The sequence below is a fragment of the Sabethes cyaneus genome, chromosome 1 (assembly GCF_943734655.1).
Source record: "Sabethes cyaneus chromosome 1, idSabCyanKW18_F2, whole genome shotgun sequence".
NCBI classification, from domain to species: domain Eukaryota; kingdom Metazoa; phylum Arthropoda; class Insecta; order Diptera; family Culicidae; genus Sabethes; species Sabethes cyaneus.
The window spans coordinates 4835904-4861035 of record NC_071353.1 but is presented as its reverse complement, the minus strand read 5'-3'; the positions used below and the strand labels follow the sequence as shown (position 1 = coordinate 4861035).

General features: G+C 41.3%; 2 protein-coding genes across 2 annotated transcripts; one reads left to right on the top strand and one right to left on the bottom strand.

Moving 5' to 3' along the window:
* Positions 1-1363: 1363 nt before the first annotated feature.
* On the top strand, positions 1364-3777 carry LOC128737307 (DNA replication licensing factor Mcm5). Its single transcript, XM_053831960.1, has 3 exons — positions 1364-1621; positions 1678-2185; positions 2242-3777. The coding sequence occupies exons 1-3, from the start codon at positions 1458-1460 to the stop codon at positions 3775-3777; spliced, it is 2208 nt and encodes a 735-aa protein (XP_053687935.1). The 5' UTR covers positions 1364-1457.
* A 13694-nt stretch (positions 3778-17471) lies between these two features.
* Positions 17472-19283, bottom strand: LOC128738202 (abnormal spindle-like microcephaly-associated protein homolog). The gene has a single exon (XM_053833200.1). It carries the CDS (start codon positions 19091-19093, stop codon positions 18734-18736), a length of 360 nt encoding a protein of 119 aa, XP_053689175.1. The 5' UTR covers positions 19094-19283; the 3' UTR covers positions 17472-18733.
* Between the last annotated feature and the right edge of the window lie 5849 nt (positions 19284-25132).

Genomic DNA, 25132 nt, shown 5'->3' with positions numbered 1-25132 from the left:
GAAATTTTATCCAAGAATTCCCGAAAATTTTGTTCCTGAATGGATGTCTGTTCTCTGTGGTAACATGTACGTGTTTGGATTTCTACTTCCACTTCTGTTCTGTGCTAATGGTTTATATGAATAAATGAGTCCTATGCGCAAAATCACACTGAAATAATGCATAATTGAAGAATTTAGATTATTTTGGAGCAATTTATTTTTTTCCACATTTGTCTACTTTCCAAATATATCTACCAAAAATTTTCGGAGGAATAGATACCACCGGTAAACCAATTTATGAACGATAGTTTGACAGATCGACCCGTAAACCGTAATGCCAGCTAACTGGCACCTTTATCTCGTTTGCTTTGCGTTGACGAGAGCTAACACCAGGCGGGCTCAGGAGTCGTGGGCCCTACTGACAGCTGAAGAGCTAACTTGTGTCAAGAGTGGCGAATATATGATTTCTCGTTTACGCTAACGCTAACATGTTGGCATCGAAAACATGGCTGCCTGCCAGCTACTTGCGTATAATGCGAGACAGTTTTAACCTGCGCTACAAACTGAATACTGTCAGTTTAACCGAAATGCAATCTCGGTTAATTTATGAACGCTTTGACTGCACTTCGATTAAAACTGAGTGCTAATCGACCTGAACCAGGTAAATTTATGAATTCACTATCAACCTTTTCGCGCGCTTAATGGCGGCTAGTGAGTACACTTTTCGACAATGTTTATTTGCTTTTAGGAACTCCGCTCACGTACGCTTGAAAGTTCTACAACAACAATCAAGGCTGGAAATATCAACTTGACGTGAATAAAGTTACCAAAGCCACGCTAACGTTTTCCGAAAGTTGTACCCACTAGCCGCCATTACGCATGCGAAAAGGTCGATAAATGTATGCTACGATCTCGGCTACGATCTATATAGGCTACGATGCCGATGCATGCGCTGTAACAAACGCGTGTTGATTTGTGCATCCATCCTAACTTGTTATCGGATCAAAATTATTTTCTTCTCGCGGACCACTCTCTCACGTCTTCCCTTACTTTTCCACAAGAATCTGGAGAAAAATAAGATTTTGCGAATTTTGCGAAAAAATACGACGCAAAGATTTCATCATTGAATTTCTCGAGACTGTCAGTTTGAACTTCGGCCCAATTGAAATGTTGCTCTTGATGTAACGATGATGATGGCAGGCAAACGTAACGCAATGTTCATTTTCCTTCGTTGACGTTCCTTCCTTGTGTAAACACAAAAATGACGTTTCTCCTCGCGCACTGCTGTGGTTTGCGCGCCAAAATATCCCACTTTCCGCAATTACTCGCACTCAGCATAAAGCATAAACCAACGCAAACCCACTTGAAGAAGCAGGCGTTTTGTGGTCTAGATTTGCTGTAAAATTGTTTGAATTATTCCTCAGTGATTAGTTTTGATATTAGGAAAGCTTCAAGTAGTTTTCTAAGTTGAACTAGCAATGGATGGTTTCGACGATGTTGGTGTGTTTTTCTCCGATAACTTTGGCGACGATGGCCAGCAACAGCAGCAGGGGTCCAATCAGATAAACCTTCAACAAATGAAGAAAAAGTACCGCGAGTTTATCCGGACATTCTGCGAAGCAAACTTCAGTTACAAATATCGGTGAGTTAGATCTGTTACTTATCCGCCAGAAACAAAATAAAAAAGGCTTCTTTTAGTGACACATTAAAACGAAACTATCTGTTGGGACGATACTACCTTGAGGTGGAAATCGAAGATTTGTCAGGGTTCGACGAAACACTAGCCGATAAACTGTACAAGCAACCAACTGAACATCTGCAGATTTTCGAAGAAGCTGCTCGTGAGGTAGCAGATGAAATTACATCGCCACGACCTGAAGGGGAAGAACATATGCATGACATACAGGTGTTGCTCACTTCTGGTGCTAATCCAACCAACATTCGAGAGCTAAAGTCGGAGTGTGTTTCAAGATTAGTAAAGGTTGCTGGCATTATTATTTCTGCTTCCGGTATTAAAGCTAAAGCGACCAGAATATCGATACAATGCCGTTCATGCAGCAATGTTATCCCGAATTTACCGGTAAATCCCGGCTTGGAGGGTTATCAACTGCCAAGAAAGTGTAACACCGAGCAGGCCGGACGTCCGAAGTGCCCGATGGATCCGTATTTCATAATGCCGGATAAGTGTCGCTGTGTAGATTTCCAGGTAATAATGGATTTTCCCCTTAAATACATGCTTCTCAAGTTATTTGTTTCTCATAGGTTCTCAAATTGCAAGAATTGCCCGATTTCATTCCCCAAGGCGAGATTCCAAGACACATGCAGTTGTTCTGCGAACGTAGTCTCTGCGAACGAGTTGTACCAGGAAATCGAGTTCTGATCCATGGTATTTTCTCGATTCGAAAGATAGGCAAACCGAGCAAACAGGACGGTCGAGAAAAGGCCATCGTTGGGGTACGTGCACCCTACATGCGTGTCGTTGGAATTACTGTCGATACCGAAGGTGTTGGGGCAATTTCGCGTTTTAATAACATTACTACCGAAGAGGAATCGACGTTCCGTAAGATGGCAGCAAATCCGAACATTTACGACACTTTGACGGCCAGTTTAGCTCCCAGCATTTTTGGCTCGCAGGATATCAAGAAAGCAATCGTCTGTATGTTGTTTGGAGGATCCCGAAAGCGAATGCCAGACGGATTGAATCGTCGAGGGGATATCAATATTCTGCTGTTAGGAGATCCAGGAACAGCCAAATCTCAATTGTTGAAATTTGTCGAAAAGGTAGCGCCGATTGCAGTGTATACGTCGGGAAAGGGATCCAGTGCAGCTGGTTTGACTGCTTCCGTTATGCGAGATCCAGCCACCAGAAACTTTGTTATGGAAGGAGGTGCTATGGTTTTGGCAGACGGTGGCGTAGTTTGTATTGACGAGTTCGATAAGATGAAAGAGGACGATCGTGTTGCCATTCATGAGGCCATGGAACAGCAAACCATCTCCATAGCAAAAGCTGGAATCACAACTACTCTGAACTCACGTTGTTCCGTTCTAGCAGCTGCGAATTCTATTTTTGGCCGCTGGGATGATACTAAAGGAGAGGAAAATATCGATTTCATGCCGACAATTCTATCTCGTTTCGATATGATCTTCATTGTAAAAGATGTTCATGATCAGGAGCGTGATATAACGCTGGCCAAACACGTAATGAATGTACATATGCACGCAAACAAAGCGATGGAAGTACAGGAAGGTGAGATCCCGTTGGCGGTGTTTAAAAAATACATCAATTATTGTCGAACACATTGTGGACCGCGTTTGAACGAAGAAGCGGCTGAGAAATTGAAATCTCGCTATGTTCTGATGCGTAGTGGGGCTAGTGAACATGAACGTATGTCGGACAAACGACTATCGATTCCCATTACGGTGCGTCAGTTGGAAGCCATCATTCGCATGTCTGAATCCCTAGCCAAGATGCAGTTGCAACCTTTCGCCAACGATGCTCACGTTACGGAAGCTCTTCGGTTGTTCCAGGTGTCAACCCTGGATGCGGCCATGTCCGGCTCGCTAGCTGGCGTGGAAGGTTTCACCACCGAGGAGGACACAGAAATGCTGAACCGTATCGAGAAGCAGTTGAAACGGCGTTTCGCCATCGGTTCGCAAGTTTCGGAGCAAAACATCATACAGGACTTTGCCCGTCAGAAGTATCCGGAGCGGGCCGTCCTCAAGGTGATCCACACGATGATCCGACGCGGAGAATTGCAGCATCGTATGCAGCGCAAGATGCTTTATCGGTTGTCGTAATACGGAAAACTGGTATACAAATTTCAATGTCTTCGTTCGTTTTTTTTCCTGTCTCATCTACACTTTTTAAGAGGAATATCTTTTTTTTAATAAACTGCCAAAAACCTAAAACTACTATTTATAACGGAAAATGACAAGGGAGAATTTCCCAAGACCGTTTTGAAAGGTTTTCAACTAGTTGACAACGGACAAGAGTATGCATTTCGCCAGAAATTTCGGAACAGCTGTCTACTCTGTATCCCCTCAAAAATAAAAGTAAAGACCACAATAAAAGCCACCGCCTAATCCTCTACACATATCTAATTCGGCACCAACTTTTCAAAAGGGCCAATCTGCAAAATGTAACCAAACCGAGTGAGGGTTATTTTCTGCTGGACTTGCATAGTGATATAGATATATGCATAAAAGCTTATAGAAACGCTGCTGCTTGCTTTAATTGGATATGCACAAAACAGCAATCGATACATGACCAAGAAATAATTATATACTGTTCTTATTTTCAACTCTGATTTGCATTCATCCTCAATAATGTAAAAAAGAGTTTCGCCACTTTGCAATCTAGACTGACAGATATGGACCATCAATTACTTGTGAACGTCCATAATCCGTTCTGGGATAAAACCATCAGCTTCCTCCTCCTCGCCGATTCCGATCCGATCCGATTCCTCGTCGCAAGAATTATTGTGTTAAAACACACTAAATCCCGGCGCTTCCCTTATGCAAAACAAGCAGCTGCTTGGAGCGCCGCTTCGAGGGGGCGCTATTTCGCTTACATTAAAAAAAACTAGCATTAAATAAATAAGTGGCTAATATACTTAAAACTTTCTTCCTTCTCCTTGAGCAACATAAAGCCGGGATGGCAAGTGGTGTATCCAGAGTTACGAGCATCTCGACACAAGCAAAGCAAATCTGGTCGAGCCATCTAGTAAGTTGGGTCCCTCTATTGCTTAATGCCCTCATACACGTACGACCATGTTGGCCGAAAATGTTGGTGAATTCATGTTCGGTCAACACTGTGTATGAGCGCCACGAACCAAGCAGGCAAAAGAAGATGTTGGGCTTATCGCTGGACCTGAATGACCTGCCAACATTTTATTCGTTCCCAACCCAACATGTGCGTACGTGTATGGGGCCCTTAAGGCCGATGAAGGTCTAAAAGAGAACAGATTCACTGTACGGTCATTCGTTATTCGTGCGACATGATCGACCCATCGTACTCTCCCGACTTTCGACAAGTGTACTTTGAGAATCATTCCAAGTCCTGCAGTGCACGCGCTTCCATTTGCGCTCCACCTCCTCCTGATGAAAATCCATTCGCAACAAAACACAACAATCAAAACACTCAGATAAAGGTGGTGGGAAAGTGGCATTGATGATATTAAATTATTTAGAAATTTTACGGGAGAGATTTTCGAATCTGTTTCGAGCCACTGTTACGAAGCCCGCACTTGAGTGGGCTAATTTCCTCACACGCGCGTACTCGTTCTAATGAACACGCCGTCATAAGCATTCCCTTCGGCCTCCCGCTCTTGTTTATTCATGCAGTACACCAACTCTTGCGAATGTGTATTTAGCTAACAGCCACGGTCGTCGCTTTCGCACGTCATTGCAGCCTGAGCAACTGATACCGATCACTCGCGAGGACTTGCACTCCTGCAGAAAGACGCTGCGAGACTGTGCGTTTGCGAGTGTGTATAGGTAGGAAAATGTCTGCGCACAGTAACGCCGGCTGCTTTACATTTGTTCTGGGGGTTCCATTTTGAGAATTTGCGTAGAGCGTCAAATTGGCTAGCGCCGGCCTATATCCTCTTATCTACGTGTTCAGTCTAGCCGTCTGTTATGATCAAATTCTAGTTTAGCATGTTGATAAAATGAATCATGGATTATATACTTATACAACACTTTCAGGACATGGACTCTAGGTCTAGGATCAATTAGATTGAACAATTCTTCATCTGTAAATGCATAACACAATAAAAATATAACAACAAAAAGAATGCTGTTACGTTGCGTTGTTGTTTTATGCAATGTTACAAAAACTTTACCACAATGTCACACTATAATGTAACAATGTTATGTAAACAAGCGGGTAACTTCAATCTTCCTGTTAGCCAATTTGTCGCTCCAAGCAAATCCTCAAAATGGCGCCCCCAGAATTTAGTCGTAAAAATAAGGTAAATTTATTCGGATAGATATTGCATTCAATATCGCTATTGAAGGTGTGATCCGGTGAGCGGGCATAAAAACGAGAAGAACGATCTTCAGCAAGAGTAGCCAATTCCTAGCCTGCGCAGACGACCTTACTAGAAACCTTAGGACGGCGGAGGCAATGTACGTCAGATTAAAAAAAAAACGGAGGCTAGGAGGATAGGGTTACAAATCAATGCGTCGAAAACCCAATATATGGTAGGAAGAGGCTCCAGAGAAAGAAACAGTTGCCTCCCACGGACAGTGACTGTTGACGGCGATGAACTGGAAGTGGTTGATGAGTTCGTATATTAAGGATCTCTGGTCACCGCCGACAATAATACGAGTAAGAACATCCAACGACGCATTCAAGCTGGAAATTGAGCCTACTTTTCCCTCCGCAAGACGCTTCGATCAAGGAGCATTCGCCACCGCACGCTGATGTATGGGGCCATCCACATACCACGTGGACAGCTTAGAGGGGGGTGGGGGGTATGAAAGTGTCCACGCTTGTCCACGGAAGGGGGAGAGGGGGTACGGAAAATGTCCACGTGGACAAGTTTTTTTTTTTTCATGCAATAGAAATTAGAAATAACTCAGTAGAACTGCAATAGAAATTTTTTTACAACTCTTGCCTTCTTTGTGAAATGATAAATGTAACGGAAGAATCCACGAATATTCACCACTTACGTGACTCATTTATCACAAAGGTCGCACTTGCGCCAAAACGCATTTTGCCTCAAAATCAAATCCAGCTCGCCAAAAAAAGGGCTTCCATCGACAACCTATTTCCAAAAGGCTTCGCCATCAAAAAATTTTACGAATCACATTGCGTCGATAAGGTCTTGTGTTGCGTTGAAGTAGACGGCCAAGCTGAGATGTTCTGGATACAGATACTCTAGACAAAGATACTCTGGACAGAGAAGAATCGTCAAGCGAAAGTCAAGCTATCAGCTTTCTTGCAGTCGATAATAATTTGCAGTAGACAAGATCATAAGAATTAAGGTCCTAACCAGGGCTTGAAAAGGGATCGCAAGTTGAATGTGACTGCCGTGAATGCGAACTTTCCGCATTCAAACTCCGCTTTTTGAACGATCATTTGACTGTTTTTTCAATCCAGTCAATCTCCCGCTTGCGCTGCTGCCGTCTTACAATTCATGCGGCATCTCTGTAGAAGCAAACAGTCAATCTCCCGTTTTGCTTTGCGCTTTGAGAATATAAATTGCAAACTGACTGGAAGCATACGGTGACGTATTTTTTCGTTTCTCTTTTTGTCTCCAAATCGGCTGCTCACAGTAATAGTTTGTCACCCGGACGTCGGTCCGACGCAAGCAAAATATTCGTTTGTATTGGACGGAGTCCGACCGACTTCTTCCATGCACATGTAGTGGTTGTTTTTTTGTAGTATTGAATCATACGATTGTGCGGTTGCTTTTCGTAAGCGTGGTGACTGCCAGTCATTTGACTGTTTTGCAGTCATTCGCTGCTCCAAACGGTAAAGGCAACTTGATCGAAACGAAAATGTTAAACAGCGTTAGAATGCGTTCATACTACTGCGTGCCATCGGCGTTTGACTGAGCAAACTGCCAGTTGTGTTATGCATAGCGTTCGTATTCCATCACTAAACGGACGGTGTGAACTTGAATGCGCGTTGATGGGACTGCGGTAGAAAAAAAGGATCGGTCGAAGCCCTGATTCCATCACTAAACGGACGGTGTGAACTTGAATGCGCGTTGATGGGACTGCGGTAGAAAAAAAGGATCGGTCGAAGCCCTGGTCCTAACACCTTGCATACGGATTTTAATACGCTGCGGAAAGTTGACGGAAAATCCATGGAAAAACTCAAATTTCTAAAAAGCCGTATGCATTGTGTCACGGCATTTAGACTGGCGCTTCCTTTCACGTCAGCTTTTTGATAAATACTGCATAAATCAAGTTGAAAACAATATTTAGAACAATGCATTTCTGTTTTGTTAAATTTGACATAAGAAAAAAAAATGTCCACGTGGACAAACAGGGGAGGGGGGTGGGGGTTGAGGGAATGTCCACACTTGTCCACGGAGGGGGACGGGGGGGTTGAAAATTGGTATTTTTCTGTCCACGTGGTATCTGGATGGCCCCTATGTACAAAACGCTAATCAGACCGGTAGTCCTCTACGGACTTGAGACAGTAACTTTGACATACGTGCACTAGCCGTATTTTAACGAAAGGTGTTGCGGACTATTTTCTGCCGGAATACAAATGGAAAGCGGAGAGTGGCGGAGGCGTTTGAATCACAAACTACAGGTACTGCTTGTAGAGATTTCCATCGTGTACCTGCCGAAAGTTGGGAGACTACGGTGGGCAGGCCACGTCGCAAGGATGCTGGACGACTGTGCAGTGAAATTCGTTCTCTGCAAAAATCCCACCGGCACCAGAAATATAGGGGCCCAACGTGCTTCATACGGCAAGCGCCACCCCGGCTCTCGGCTGGTAAAGGTATTGCATTTATAACAACGTCAGAATTACAAAATTGTTTATTTGACGCTTTCTATGCAGTGTGCAGTATAGTATATCCTCCCTTAGGATTAATTTTTGCGTCCCATCTAATCAATTTTGCTTTTTATTATAGACCAATCGTTCTTAACCGTAAAACAAATAGTAAAAGCATCGCAATGCGTCGTATACTTAGCATTTGTCATAACATGTTTAAGTTTTCTGCTGGTATTTTAACGATACTGGCGAATAAGATTATTTTTCATGCTTCCAATATCACAGAGAAAGCTGGAAGCATTTTCTGATGCTTCTTTAACTGTTCGAATCTAAATTTGAAGTATACATCATGTAAATGGTAATTTCTAGTACATCTAAGAATTTACAAGAAATGTTTCAATAAAATTGACAGCAGTATCTAAAACAGAGTAACAGAATGCTTTATATGAAAAATATATTCATCTTGTGGCAGGATCGGATTCAATCCTCGAAAATAAGCGACACATTGAAGCCACAGTTAGTCGCCATTCCTCTTGCATAATTGTCGAATTCTTGAAAACAAACATCAGAATGGTAAACCTTCAAAAACAAAAAAGTTCGATTCAATTCCTGTTGCTTCAGAAACTTTGTCCTCATACCTTACTGCTTCATCGTAAGATGAATCTGCTGATTTTAAACAGATTCGAAAATCTCTCCTGAAAAAATTCTAAATAATTTAATAACGTCAATCGACCTTTCTACCCAGCTTATCTATTACAATTTACATTTAATGTTGTAGTTATGTAACCTGAAAGTAACTTTAGGTGCCTAGATATATCTAAGTGTATTTAATGTAGCAAAATCTAATGGAAAAAGTGAAGCATTCTTCTATTCATTCGACCTAATGTGATAACACTTTCATACTTATACAGTTTAGTAAAATTCTGAGTGACTGATAGTAGCTGCTTGTCGAAGTAAACTTATAAACAGAGTGACCGGTATCATGGTATCACAGTACATTACTGCATACTACAAGGTTCATTAAATAAATTCCTTGTCGGGGCTAACCACTTATCAGTCATACAGGTAAATGTAAACAAAGCGCTTATCAGCTTGAAGAGCTGAAATTTTTTCCGCCTAGCCTATATAGGACAATTATTGAGACATTCGACATAGCATTATCTAGAATTTAACGAAATGTTACCCAGCAAGAAAAAAGTGGTCCACTTTAGTGTGCTCACAAATATTTTTGCGAACGTGCCGTTCAACATCCGGTGAGATGTATTGAGGGAAAACCGTCATAGCTTTGAGAGGTTTATAACCTACGCCCGGGAAGGGCCTTCAAATATCTTACTACCTTTACAGGGTGATTCGCAAAATCGTTCAATCTTTACCACATTACGAGAATAACGAACTCGAGCCGGTTTCACTGTCATGTCACCCGCATGGGTCGGCTGATTTGAGTAAGATGTGCACGGTCGGTCAGCTACGAGTATGATGATGCCGATGATGCACTTGCACTTGAACGTGAACACATACTGTACTGTACGGTTGTTTGCGACGTAATTTACGTGAATAAACATATAGCAAAACTGGTGCGGACGGAGAATGTTAATTTTCATCATAATTTTCCACCTCCCCCGTGAGCCCACCCACCACCCCATGTGCGAGCTCAGCTAAGACGAACGATGAAAAACGACAGGGCGGCGATCTATTTTGCATCCGACAGAATTTTTCCTCTTCCTGTTGTGACCGTTACCGTTCGGCGGTATGTTTCGCACTGCACAAAATGGGTTTTTTACTATTTTTTTTATTTTTCACAAATAGGTAGCAACACAAACAGACCCATGGATTTTTGAAACAGCTTGCTCTGATTGAAACAGAATGTTTTTCCGACATATAGCAACCCAGTGGCACGGTCAAATGCGAATACATATAGGTAGGTAAGTATGACATCGGAATTTTTGAACCAATCGAACAATTTTTTAACATCTCATAAATCTTTTTGGGTTTTACTACTTTTCAAAGATGACTCTTCCTGGTGAACGAGGCTAAACGTCCAGCCTAGCAACATTTAGCATATTGTGTTTGCAATTATGAAAACAGGAAGCAGGTCATCTAGCGGGATGACATGCGGTTCAGATCATTGAATAGTTCAGTTCTTTGTCGTACACGAAACAGGTGCTACATTTTCTGCTTGAGAACGAAAGCGCTTTAGCAGAACCATTCGAGACAGCGAAAATAATATCTCTATGTACTAATAATCTAGGATAACTTTTATGCACTAATATTTCACTTTGTATGATTTTTTGATTGCACCGGTTTTTGATTAATTTGGTCATTTAGTGATGCTTTCTAATTGAAACATTCGAAGCACTATCCACACCTGATACCGGTTCATTTGGATCAGTGTAAATAGTTCTAATTAATTTGCATCGACATGGGTAGAAAACAAGTTGTAGGGGAAGGGCGGTAAAGACGGACACTGCGGGAAAGACGGACACTTGTCATATTTCATAAACAATATTTTTTTGAAGCAAATCAATGATGGGAAATGTTTCTATAGACTAAATTAACACTTTTGAATTAAACTGCTGATTTTTAGCAGCGCAGCTGTCAAATTTATAAGCAAAACAAAGAAAAAATACGTATATACGCTTACCGATGTAATTTTGTGTGTGAAGAAAATAGCTAGTAAATCGTTAAAAAATAACATAATCATGCTAAACAGACGACATTCCGTTAGTTTGATCCTTCACTGAATATGCATTGGAAACCTGGTAAACTTTTGAATATTCAGTAAAAAGTTATTGAAGTTTGAACAAATGATATCCAAGTCGGGAAAGACGGACACCCAAAGGTAGGGAAAGGCGGACACACAGATTTTGAACCCATTTTGCCCAACAACTATTTAACATTGCAAATACTTAAATATTTTATATGTAAAAGTAACCAGAAGTCATATAGCAGTTGGAATAGGCCAACTTTTAGAAACGATTAATTCGTCACCAATTAAAATATTGAAGGGAACCATTTTATTTTCTCGCTCAAAGGGGGGATCGGCAAGGGGGTTTTCCCAAACCAATTCTTTCCTAAATACAAGATGAAATATGTTAATCTTTCTTAATACTGATAATTCGACGACGCGTGACACCTTTTTGCGAGTGTCCGTCTTTCCCATATCAAGTGTCCGTCTTTCCCGCCCTTGCGCAGAAACTCTGATTTATACATGATGTTTATAATATTAAAAAAAGCATAAATTTTGGAAGAAATTTTCCAGCGCACGTTGTAACTTTATTAGACAGAGACTTAAAGGTTCAGTTTGTGCGAAAATTGCGATCAATACAGTTATATTTGAGTAGATATTGAGTCTTTACCTTAAGGTGTCCGTCTTTACCGCCCTTCCCCTATAAAAAAGAAAAATAGAAATTTTCCCTTTGGAAACTTTGCCAAACCAAATGCAATTTAATCTGAATAGAACGATGTATAGTGTTTTTTTAACAACTGTAGAAAAGAAGCAGAAAAATGTGCTTCATTTTAAACCACTCAAGTCAGTAAAAACATTGGATAAGATAAGATATAATGTTTATGATGTTAAAACGTATTATACCTCATTGACCTTCCACCATTTTGCCTCTTTTTGACAAACATTTCGCACCAGGCCAAAAATTCAAGTGCCAATTAATAGGATCCGACTGTCTGGAATGCTTTTAACCGATTTCCTATTGAATGTAAATTATTTTTTAGATTGTGAGTGGCAATTTTTGGCATCTTTGCGATGCAAATGCTTCTGGTCGAATAGTGCTAGATGTATCGACGAGCTTGGCATCGAAATTGCTTTATCACAGATTCGTCAGACAAAGCACTGCGGTGCAGATGGATACTGACAACCAATCTAGAACCGGTCCCTGCGATTCAATCTGTGCCCCTTAGGCGTAAAAGACATTACTCGATCGTTAGGTAAAATGTGTTTTCCTCTGGTAACGAAGTAAAACATAAAGTGCTTGTCTATTTTTACGATCCGCGAGAAAGAAAGTAATAACCGAACGTACGTAACGAGGATGTTTGTTCCGCTCCGCGCGATCTCTGTACCGTTTCCTGAAAATTAAGACACTCGGTCTCGTCACAAATCATCGCAGAAAAAAAACGAGCAACGCGAAATATTGCCCGATTTTTTTGACTCTCGTGCGCTCAAGATTATCGCTCATCATTACTCCATTGATGGATGGTTTGATTTTTTCCGAAGCAAAGCATTCATCCGGTGTGGTTAGAATCGGTCAACAACTGTTGTTAAAAAAACAAACACGTTTTGGGAACATGTAGAAATATTCTCGGGAAATAGAGCATCGTCTATACAGTGACGCGCGCGAATGGATGGATTTCATTTTTCCGCACCGGGAAAAACGGTATGATGAAATCCACTTTGCGTTGCCATGGAAGCACGTATGTGCAGGGTGTATGTACTTCATTCATAACGAAAGGCAGCAAGGTTTTGCGAATAATGCCCTAACCTCAACAAACGAATCAGCAGTTGAAAGAAAATTTAATTGAATTTTTCATCTTGCCTCTTGATTGAGTACCGCCCAGTCGCTGAATACCTTTATGATGACCATTGACCACAATAACGGGAGAATAACGATGCATCAAATGCCACGATTGCCTTCGCAAACTGGAGAAAGGTAACCTACACCAACAAAGACACCAACACGTATAATGTTCTATAGAAATTTCAATAACTGAACTAACGAATAAGAAAAATTATACTTTCAAGAAAAGCCAACTGGAATTGCCGCGTTTAATACGAATTTCCGTTTATTTACGTAAATAAAATCGGCGTATCTCTCAGATCGCTTTAGGGTAGCAGAACCTTAATATTGCTTTTCAAGAGAAAAAAAACGGATAACCTGTCAAACCAGATATTTCTTAGAGAACTTAAACAATTGTATATGCTTGAAAATGTCTGATACCTTTCCTCTTCCGTTTACCATATAGGGTGCGGGAGGGTATTTCCAGCAGGTTTCTAAATTCAGCCCATCATTTGCCTCTTCTTTCGCCGATAAAAATACTTTGCTGACATACAATTTTAATATGTTATTGCAAATTGCATCAAAAACGCGAAATGCAAGAAACTTGCAGACATTTTACAAGCAAAATCCCAGCAGCGGGCCGTCAATTATTTATGTCAATTTATTGGGATTAACACTCGCAATAAGTTGACATAAATATTTGACAGCTCGCTGCCGACATTTAACTTGTAAACTATTTACAAGATTTTTGCATTTCGCGTTTTTAATGTAATTTGCAATATAACTGTAAGTAATCTACTATTTTTTATTCGAAGAACGTCAAAACCACCTGTTCTTCCACTAAAACTAGGCCCTAGGCTGAAAAAATAGATGCAATCGCTTAATGGCCTAAAATACCCATCCCGTGCGCTATAAGTTCTGCCCAGGAACCTGTTTGAAGTCTCCCTTTGGTCGCCTGCCTGGTTTGGTCGTTTATCACCACAAAATTAAAGTTCGTCAGCATCGTTGTGTACAGCTTCCGATATTGTGTTTTGGTCTTTTTGTTTTTTGGATTATAATCACTTTAACAGCTCGGGTCATTCGTGACTTCTGCGAGGTTGGGATTTGGATCCGGATCCTCGGCGTGAATGTTAACTACACCGGGATTGATCCCATTTGGTCTTCTTGATTACCGTCGCGATTTGACTCTGTTTTAAAGGTCGGCGAATCGGCTTGTTGTTCAGCTCGATGCATCGTTATATCGTGTGATTGGTGATTTTCGTTGTGGGAAGATCAGTTTAAAACGGCGTACAATATTTTAGTTGTGTGACAATAACTCAAAGTGTTTTTACATTGCATAGAGCCTCACTGCTTCAAGAAAATGTAACTCTTCATTATTTATAAAAAATCGGGGGCTGCTTGCTTCACATCACTGTAGCTCTGGATCAGCAAAGAATACCTCATGGTGAGGATGAGAGATTCTTATGGAAAAATTCTGGGAAACAGAATGCTGTTAAAACTTAATTTAAACTTAATCGGCTTAACGTCTTATGACAAGGCCTGCGTAGTCCATCTCTCCATCTCCATCTATTTCGGTAGTCATTTCTCCATCTATTTCGGTCCATGGCAACTGGTCTCCAGTTCCGCGGGCATCCAGTGCTCCTCGCCAGATCTCGCTCCACTTGGTCTTGCCACCTCGCCACCTCGTTGGGCCACCATATCCTGCCCAACGTATCCGTCCAGCTTTAACCACTTTCTGAATACTGGCACTAAGTTCACCGGAGAAACGCGCGAGCTCGTGGTTCATTCTTGGTCTCCATACACCGTTCTCTTGCACGCCGACAAAGATGGTTCTTAGCACCCGCCGTTCGAAAACTCCGAGTGCTTGTAAGTCCTCTTCTATGCGGTGTTCACCAGAGCCGGCGTTACAACGCTCGAGGCCCTGTGTAGATTCAGTAGCGAGGCTCTTTTTGTATGCTACAACGGAATTGAGTTAAACGTCCATTGTGACTGTCTTAATGATCTCTTTTGGGGCAGGTTCCAATTGTTCTACACATTTTACGGACTCAACTATCATTTCTCAAGACTCGCCCTGCGTTCATACCGGAAATATTCAACTCCACAGCGCGTAGGAGAAGTCACGACTAAATTGTATATTGGTGCCCATTCTGTTATTGAAAAATTCCCCTCAAATCAATCCACGGACCGAGCGGATTACGTCGAAAAGCCGCATGTAGGACGTGGACGATTATAGTTATAGAGGGTCAAACAAAATTATCATTTTCATGTTTACATCCTAACACTTAACTAACTACTTAACTAACTATACTGTACATACTTTTTAACTACTCAATGTTGCGAATCGAGCGAGAAATCAACCATGCGAAAGAGTATGAGAAACATAGCATACAACGCTTAAGCCGCACACGCAGGTGTAAAAGAAACAGTCGCCGATGCTGCGTGCAAGCATTCTGCTATCCACACACTCGCACACGCGCATCCTCACATCGTCTTCCTGCAAAGCTTATTCCCGAGTCAAAAAATTCGTGGGGAATCAGCTGCCCGTGAGGCTGGTGGCGCTCTGGGATACAAATTTTACTTTCTCTTCTTCTTCTTCTTCTTCTGCATCTTCGCCCTCGATTCTACTCACGGGCGGGAGTACGAGCCGTCGTTAGTAATCGGTATCAGCAGATCGGGCTGCAACGACGAACAACGAGCGACAACTGTAGCTGATAGCTAAACACACGCTCGCAAAAACGCATTGCAGCGCATGAAGAAATGAGAACGGAAATTTTAAAGCGATGCCTATGCCGGCGTGTTCGTTAGAATGAGTACGCATGTGTGAGAAAATTAGACCACACGAGTGTGGGCTTCGCAACACTGATTTGAGTAGATACACAGTAGATTTAACTGTTTAGTCTATTAGCTCCCACTAGTGACCTAAGTAAGGGGGGAGGAAACTCCTCCTTGTGGACGTCCTTTGACCACCGAAATCGTGACCGATGTATTTGCCAATTATTATGGGATTTCTCCACTCGAAAGCATTGCTTAAATCCAGCGCATTGTAGTGTGGTCAATTCTGTTTTGAAAGAGAACTGTAATAAGTGAAACGAAGAACGTGTAATCGAAAGCTCCTCCAATATCAGGGGAAGCAAAAAGTGCCGTTTCTTGATATTTGTGCGTTTTCTCAATTAACGATTTACCGTGTTGGTATCTATGTTAATCCCCATCTATGTTAATCCCCCAATCTTTAAAACCTCATTGCGGGTATAGTTATTTGAGATTTTCTCCATTAACCCAAGAAGTGTTGATGTCAGATTTATTGGGCTGAAAGCTTTATTCATGATTTTCTCTTATCCCCTCTGCTTTCCGCCAATGCTCCTCGATATGTTATAAAGTGAAACTTTCTCGAAAAAGGTTGATGAGCTCGGATATTATACCGCCGTCCATTTTCTGTAAGAAAATAACTAGAATACCATCCGGAACTGGAGATTTCATTGGTTTGAAAGTGCTAAGTACTCATTTGATCCAAACTTCCGTAGGCAATCGGCTAACAAGCTGAGCCGTGTCGTTGGGCATATTATCTAACGACCCATTCCAAAGCAGCGGGGCCTAATTTCACCAATTTTTTCATAAAACTGTACACGGTGTATTTAAATAAAAGAAGAAAGGAAACAACGGAAATCATGAAAATATTTCTGAACAGCCTATTGTATTGTATTCAACCACTGATTGTCCAGACGAATTTTTAACATTTTTCTCTAGTCATCACCAAGCGCGAGGCCCCCTTGAAGTGCGAAGCTCTGTGCGACGGCACAGGTGGCTCTGGTGTCCACGTTTCTTGCCCGTAGATGAAAATCTCACGGCTAGAAATTCCTTTGAAAATATAAAAATGAGTTTTCTAAAGATATAAGCAAAACAAAAACGCTTTGACTGGCTTTGACAAAAACGCTTCTTTTCTTTTATAAAAAGGTAAGCTCCCATCAATGTGGAGGCGCTTGGTAGGGACTTGGAATGGGCAGAGCTTCTTCTCTTTTGCCTTCCCCACTAAGCAAATTGTGACGGTTTTTTAGTATGCCATTGGCATTGAATGGCATTGGGTCAAACAGCTACTGCGACATTCCTAATGATCGTCTTTGGTGGCAGAAGTAATTCCCTTACTCAAAGCGATACTGTAAAGAACAAAGTGCGGAATACAGAAAAACAACTGGACTGATCATGGTGATGCCGTGCATAGGGAGAAGAAAACGTTTCATTGTTGGCACGCTTTTGTTTCAGTTACGTCATAACTTCTGATTGCATTTCATGTTTGCTTGGACTGATTTGTAGCCAAATTAGGACAAAACTAACGTTGAGAAAAATTTGTGTCTCAGTTTTCGCTATGTTTGCGGGGACATTAACCCCTTTTACAACAAACTTCTCCCACTAGTCTGCGAAGGAATTCGAATGTGGGAAACTGTGATCATCAGCTAGGATAACCAATAACACTCGATTGTTTTAATCACTAAATTCTACGATATTTATTTGAACTAGCAATAAATTCACTCTTACTTATTTAAGGTAAATACTTGTAAAAATACGTTTTATCCTTTTCTTTATTACATTGCTTCCTTGTTGTATAGCAAAAGGCTACTAAAATCATTAATTTAATTTACATGTTAAATATACACAGGCATGGTAGGTAGTTAGTACAAAAACGTGTTCCGTTATTCCAAGTTTATAGGTTTCTCAGAAACCGCCTCTGACGACGAAAGCAAGAGTTGCACTTCCATCTCAACCTGCATCAGACCTAGAACTCATGCGTACGTTATAAAGCAGACGATACCTATAACATTGAAGTTTTCATGCTGATTGTTTCACTTTTTTATTGCCATTGTTTTTCCTATGCGCTGAATCATACAGACGGTTGATGATGCGTACATTAAAGTGTCAAATCAATTTTCACAGAACTAAAAAAGTTTGTTATTTTAAATTTAACTCTCAAATGCTTTTATAACATTGTTACAGATTTTTATGGCAATTATTTATGCCTTTGTAGTATCAAAGCATGCCACGCCTGCTCAATTAAAATCCTATGCGAAAGTTGTGTGCTTTTATTTTTATTTTTTTTGCACTTTGTTTTGGTTTGATCCTGCGGGATATTCGACGTACATGCAACTTTTAGAAGATACCGGCTTATTGTAAATAACTACCGTGAATCATTTCGCTTTTTCTTCTTTTAAATAAACAGATAAACCGTTTACGTTTGTGATTTTTTTTATTTTCAAGAAGCATTAAGCCCTGAATAGACGCAGTTTCCAACTTCAGTGCGCGGATCGGAATTTCTACGCAGATATGAACGGAAGCATACAGAAGATACACTAAATAAAGAAACCTATAAACATTGGAGGCACTTGTTTTTCTTCCCCTGCTGCTCAACGAGCAATCGGTAGTGGTACATAAATCCGAATTTTGGAACGTCCTCTCCCCTATAGTGCGCTGTAAAGAATCGTTTCGCTTTCACCACACACAGACTCCGATCGCGTTCGTCTGCGTTGGTTTACTGTTTTCAATCGAGAAAACCATCCATAACCGCTTCCAGCGTCGCAAGAATGCGGAGTCATGCAGGGCGTTTGATGCTGTGCTTTTTAGGTCTTGCTTCATAATCACTGTGGCTAAACCACTCCTACCACTCTCCGATGGAGTTATTGTCTAAGTTTTATACAATGTTTTCACACGCTCCACTAGCTACAATAAAAGTAGGTCTCTACTCTTCTCTCGACAATCACTGGCTGATTCAGTGGCATGATGATATGGAATTTTAGACGGCAGCTTACTTGTCCTTTTTGGTCGTCTTCAGATCCTTTCGGGTTTTGAAACCCCGAAAGCTAGCCTGAATCTTAGTCGCTGCCTCGGTGGCTACTTTTTGACGCTTACGCACCAGGAATCCACGCACTCCGGCTTGTATTTTCGCAGCCGAATTGTCCTCCAGGCTAGAGGCCAACTTTTTACCGACCTTTGGTGAACGCTGCTGGCCTGAGCCAGAATTCGGTGCAGATCCACCGGCTCCACCAGTTTTACTTTGACGCATCTGCTTTCGCACCCGATAGCCGCGAAATCCGGCCTGGATTTTTGTGGCTGCGTCGTCCTCCGACTGGGACGAATTGGGCGAACCAGGATGATGTATATGCATTTCGTTTACCAGTGGCCTTAGGTTGTCTACTAACGTGTCCAAGGCTTTCGGACGGCGATCCTCGTTCAACGTGATGATGGCCGATATTTCGGAACCTTCTCTGGGATGGAACGAACTCTGAGGACGTGTACGCGCGGCGTATGATCTGCGTTCGGAAGGCTTAAAGTTGGCTTTCGGTTTTTACGTTCGCACTCTTCGGCAGATGGCAACAGACTGACGCTAGTGTGTAGTGGAATCTTGCCTGTACACTCGTAGAGCGTTTGCTGCTTGATCACCGCGATACACATAAATGCATGCGGCCGCGGCGAGGACGAGAGCGCAAAGTAATACGCGGGTGTGTCGAACCAGCCGGCGCTCGCTCGCGGCGCACAGATCAGCGGGTACAGACTTACAAGATTGCCTCAGAGCTCAGACTCAATTATAACTCAGTTCCCCATAGTGCAATACAATCTTTCTCAGTGTTGAATTTCCGAACAGAAACCACTTCCATATTTAGCAGTGGTTCAGTTCAAAACGTACAGAAATCTATCAAAGAACTAGTCTCAATCTGTGGTACTGTTTTGATTAGGGATGTTGGATATCACCGATTTTTTGATACTCACCTGCTCAGTAAATTACTTTAAGGTAGAGTTGTAGATCATGCTTGAAAACATATCTCGGCCTAATTCTAATCTACAGCCAGAAGTTGTTTTCCTTTCGACATTTTAAATTGTAAATAGAAAAGCACACCCCTAGAAGCAACGTCGGCGTCATCGTACATCATACCATACAGACAATACGCCTCCCTCAATTGCTGAGCAACGCCCTGGCTAACCCAACAAAAATGAGTGAGTCAGACGGGAAGGTGGTTAACTGTTGCTTTGTTGATTCTATTCAGAAATTTGATTTGTGAAGTGGATGCAAACATAACTATAGTGATGCACTCGGATGAGACGGCTGTTCGGTGGGATAAGTTGGAGATTGGTCATTTTTCCATGGAACAACCCACGCCGCCGCATCGCACTGCACTGGTCAGGGTGGTACGGGCTGTGGTGGATTGAGTAGAAAGTGGAGTACAATTAAGAGTCAAACCAAAGGGTGAGGTCTCCGCTCTGGTTTCGATTCGATTACAAATCGATCGGTTTGTTGCTAGTGAAGCGAATAATATCCCACGATGCTTCTTTTAAGTAGTTTCAACATTTGCAGTGGTATCTAAATAAACGACAGATTAGACGGAGGCGTTTAATTGCCATTAGTACTGTCCGAACATGATTTTTAATTTGAACAAAACCGGTAAGCGTAACAAGCACAGCTAGTAATTTTAATGACCCGTTGGATACGAATAAAGTCATTATGAGCCAAGGGTGCGCGCGATTCGTTAGTTTTTCGCTAATCTCCCACAAGGAACAAGGGGCCTGAACATGCAGGATATAACCGACAACGCATGAGCTGGTGGCTAACCATTTAAGGAATCCAGATATTGTCATAAAACTAAATTGAGAATCAGTTCAATTCATTAAATCCAACACGAAACAGAGTTTTTGTCAACGCTGAAATTGATTCAAGGATTCTACTGTTAACTGAATGCACATTTAGTCGATGGAAGTCCTAGTATACGAACAATTGACTGTGGGAACCTACGATTCGCCGTTTATGTATTTTAAATTATACCTTTGCTTTGCGTCATCCGAGTCATTCTATTTCGCACGCATGCGAATTTTTGCGCCATGCTCCGATGCACACTTTCGCATCAATTAGAGAAAAACCCGCGGGACTTGCTTACTGACCGAGGATGAAAACACGTGCTTTGCGATCGTGTAGTTGATCACGCTCTGGTGATAGAATGCATAATGGTGAAAAGTGGTAATGATGCGTATAGGAATTGCCTAGTTACATGCGAACTCGTAAGCGATGCTAAGCACAAATATGGAAACGATTTGTTATAACATCAAGTATTATAGCACAGCAAGTAACCATCGTTAGATAGTGGTCGTAGGAGTCGCACTGACAGTAATTACTGCCTATTATTGCACAATGGAAATTCTCCGCGGGTGCGAGCAAAACTACTACTAAGCAATTGTAGCATCAACGAAGAACTAAAGAAATTGTATCAATATTAATTGTACTGCGTAAAGTAAATGGAACCTATTCCCTATACTTTCTCGCGAATTCGAGAGTCCTACTAAGACGATCAATAATTTTCAAACTTGTGAACTTATGAGCAGCAGCAATCTCGATAAACATTATACAACACAACATCGCATATTAAACGCTTGTTGTTCAATATCGGCTATATAAAAGATGAATAACCTACTATTCAAATCAAATTTTTGTTGAGAACAAGATGAAGAAAATCGTGTGCCAAAATTTCACGAAATCACCGAACTTGACACACTAGAAACCATCCATATTCTAACATTGACAGCAGTACCATTACCATAGTAACCACTTAAGTTGAACATTGGTACGGCTAGCACAGAGAACAGAGATTTATGTTCATATAAAGATAACCGCAAATGATGTGTAAACTTTTGAACAAGACACTAGCGACATCTCTCTTAGGGTGCACTAGTTGAACACAAGCCACGTTGCCAATTTTTTATATTTTCTTGTTATATCCTACATATTCCAAATACTAGCAACTCTAATGTTATAGTTACTGTACCAACGGTTTTTGTTCGGTTGTTTATGTTATTTGTTGAACGCGGCTGAAAACTGGTAAAAAAACCCAAATAGCATTTCAGGTTTTTAGAGTTTTGGTTTAGAGTTTTTCCGGCTTGGATCGTGTCATTCTTTCGCTTAACACTGCCTGTCGCCACCGCAGCAGCACTTGCAGTACTCTTCTCATCTCTGAGCACCTTCCGGAACTTCCGGTACCGCTTCGTCGATGTCTGGTGTGCAGCCTTTGGCTTTGCATCGTATTCATTTATATCTCGAACCTGCTATAATCGTGGCATTTTCTCGGTCTACACCAGGGGTGTGAAATTGTCAAAATTATGCGGACTAAACATCCATGGATGGCGATAATTTGGAACCAGCCAGCGTATCGAAAATAACAGCTAATAATAGTTAAATTATAACTAAAAATCTGTGTTTAACTGCTTTCTAATTAGTTTCAGTTGTTTTAAAACGAATCAACCTTTAAGTAGGTTCCAGTACCAAAGGTACCAAAACCGATGAGTGGGACATGAACAATGTATGTGATTTGACAGCCACACCACCCCGCTAGTCTACACCAATGACTCTTTAACACCGAATTCGTAACCGAGATCACCTTTACCGCTTTTTTTCAAACGAACGTGTACGGAATTTGCTGTGGTTTTTCGAACTAAGGACCTGTTTTAATATCGATGCATTGGCGAAAGTCATCTACACGCAATTCCGCTTACTCCATCTGCCACGTTCATTTGCAACATTCTGTTCAGAAAATTCAGAAAACTGTTATTTACGAACATACCGACATTCTTAAAATGGTTTAAAGCTTAAAGGGCAATATTCCAGCATTACTATTGTAGATAAATGTTGTTTACCGTTGTGTTAGGTTGTGTAAACAACATATTAGTTGCTACAGAAACTGTTCAATATTTTGCTGAAAATGTGACGCATGCTTTGTTGACCATTGAAATTCTGTCACTGATGTGAGCGCCTAACGGGAGCATTACCACATAATTTCAAAATGGCGACTGAGTCTTTACACATCCAGCGAGCTCAAGATGAATGTCTGTTCTCTGTGCGGCTAGTAGGAAATACGAAACTCTTAATAAGAGGCTCTACCTCAGTTCTATTCGGAAAACTGAGCGAAACCTTCGGTTTAAACCGAAAAGTTTTTGAAGATTTATAAACACGAAACGTAAGGACGGTTTACCCTCCGGCGTATTTCTGAATGAGGACGAAGCGACTTCTCTACACAGAAAATGTGACTTGTATCACAGAACAGAACTGGAAGTCCGAACGATTCGGCGATCAAAACTGGTAACAGAGTTTTTTTTTGTGTTTCTTTTTCTTTGGGAAGGTTTCGCATAGAAGCGAATAACAGCAATATAAGCAGAACGCTCGCTGCCAATCGCATAGCCGCTTTCACATGCTTTCGTGTGCATTCGAATGCGTTCGTGTGTTTTTTTGGAAAAAAGTGACTCGCTATCGCTAGGTTTGGTAGTATCTGTAGAAAGTAGCATGTACGTGTTTGGATTTCTACTTCCACTTTTGTTCTATGCTTGTATGCTAAACATTTCTTCGGGAGTTTTAAACAGTGAACCTGCCAAAGATGATCGTATCGCCAAAGCATTGAGGTTGGTACCCATCAATGAGATTTGGATCACAACTTTTACGGTGACTGAAGATGAAGTTTTCGTGGCCATTTGTAAATTGAAACAATCCTACTGCCCTGGCCCGGACCGTATTCCTGCTGATGCACTACTAAAGAAAGGTGGCAATGTCTTCAAATAACCGATTGCTGCAATATTAAATCTCTATCTGCAAAGCCAGCAATTCACTAGTCATTGGAAGTCGTCTTTCATGTTTCCGGTTTTTAAGAAAGGTGATAAACGTTACGTAAAAAACTGTCGAGGAATTACGTCTCTTTGTGCTTGCTCGAACATTATGGAAACAATTATCTTTTCTTTCACGTGAAAAACTATATATCCACATCGTAGCATGGATGTTTCCCCGGTAGATCGGTTTCTACAAATTTGCTCGATTTTACTTCTTCGTGCTTGCAGACTATGGACCAGCTAGGTCAGGTTGACGCCGTTTATACTGACCTGAAAGCTGCATTTGACCGATTTGACCGATACTGACCTGAAAGCAGCATTTGACCGACAGCATTTCGATCATGGTATTCTACTAGCTAAGCTTGATAAACTGGGAGCTTCAGCAACACTTGTAACATGGCTTGCCTCTTATCTACAAAACCGCAAAATGGCTGTGAAATTAGGTGCATGTTTGTCTAACTGGTGCGGAAATGGTTCAGGAGTACCCCAGGGTAGCTCTCTAGGACCTTTACTATTTGCATTATTTATAAATGACATCCCGACTACTACCACCTTGCACACGTTTGTTTTTTTTCTGACGACACTAAAATTTACACGACCGTTCGTACAAAAATGGACTACCTGAGATTGCTGAGAGCTGATCAACATGTTTGAATATAAATGTACACAAACACGTATGCAATGCATTGCCATGACCGCACTCATCTTTTCCCACCAATACATGTACACACAGCTTCAACTTATGTCAGGTGCACTGTTGCTTCTGTTACTTGTCATTTGTATGGGCGTGAGAAAGAGATGCAAGTCTTCTTGATGGAATGTTTTTGTTTAGACGTATTTATCGTCAGACCAATCTTGTCTACTTTGCGTTCCACGTAGTCGGCTTATTCCAAATGTTTCACATCATCGGTAAAGCACTGCACTGATAATGACTGATGCACTCAAAATAATTCACATGTTCTTTCCGGAAAGCCATTTTCGTCCAGAATTTCCATTGCTGGTTGTTGGTTTACACTATCCAATTCAATCCAATCCACGATCCAGCTTTTCACCTTTCTTGTAGATAGGACAAATAACCTCGTCTCCGGTAGTCGTTCCGTATCCCAAATCTTGGCAAACAATTGATGCAAAAAGCTGGTCAACTTGTCCGAGCCTATTTTGATAAGTTTCGCTCCACTGAGACATTCTACGCACTTGCACACCAAGAAATCGGCATTTGAAACTGCATATTTCAACTCATATTATACTGGATATAACACAGTGATTATTGAACTATAAGGAAAACGTAGTTCTCAACAAAATGAAACATACAGAATGTGTAATAAATAGTCATTAAAGTGTACACACACTAAATCCTAGTTGAAAAAACGGCATTTCTGCGATGATGTCGCGTTACGAAATGTAACTTTTTTTTTATTCTATATTAGAGAGGTTTTCAGCCTGCGGCTAGTTCGCCTCTAAATGTAACTTGTTATACCTATCTAAATAACTATGAAATCAAAAAGTAAATACTGCGCCAGAAAGTACATTTCCAGGGCAAAATTTAAAATTTATTTAATAACTTAGTCAC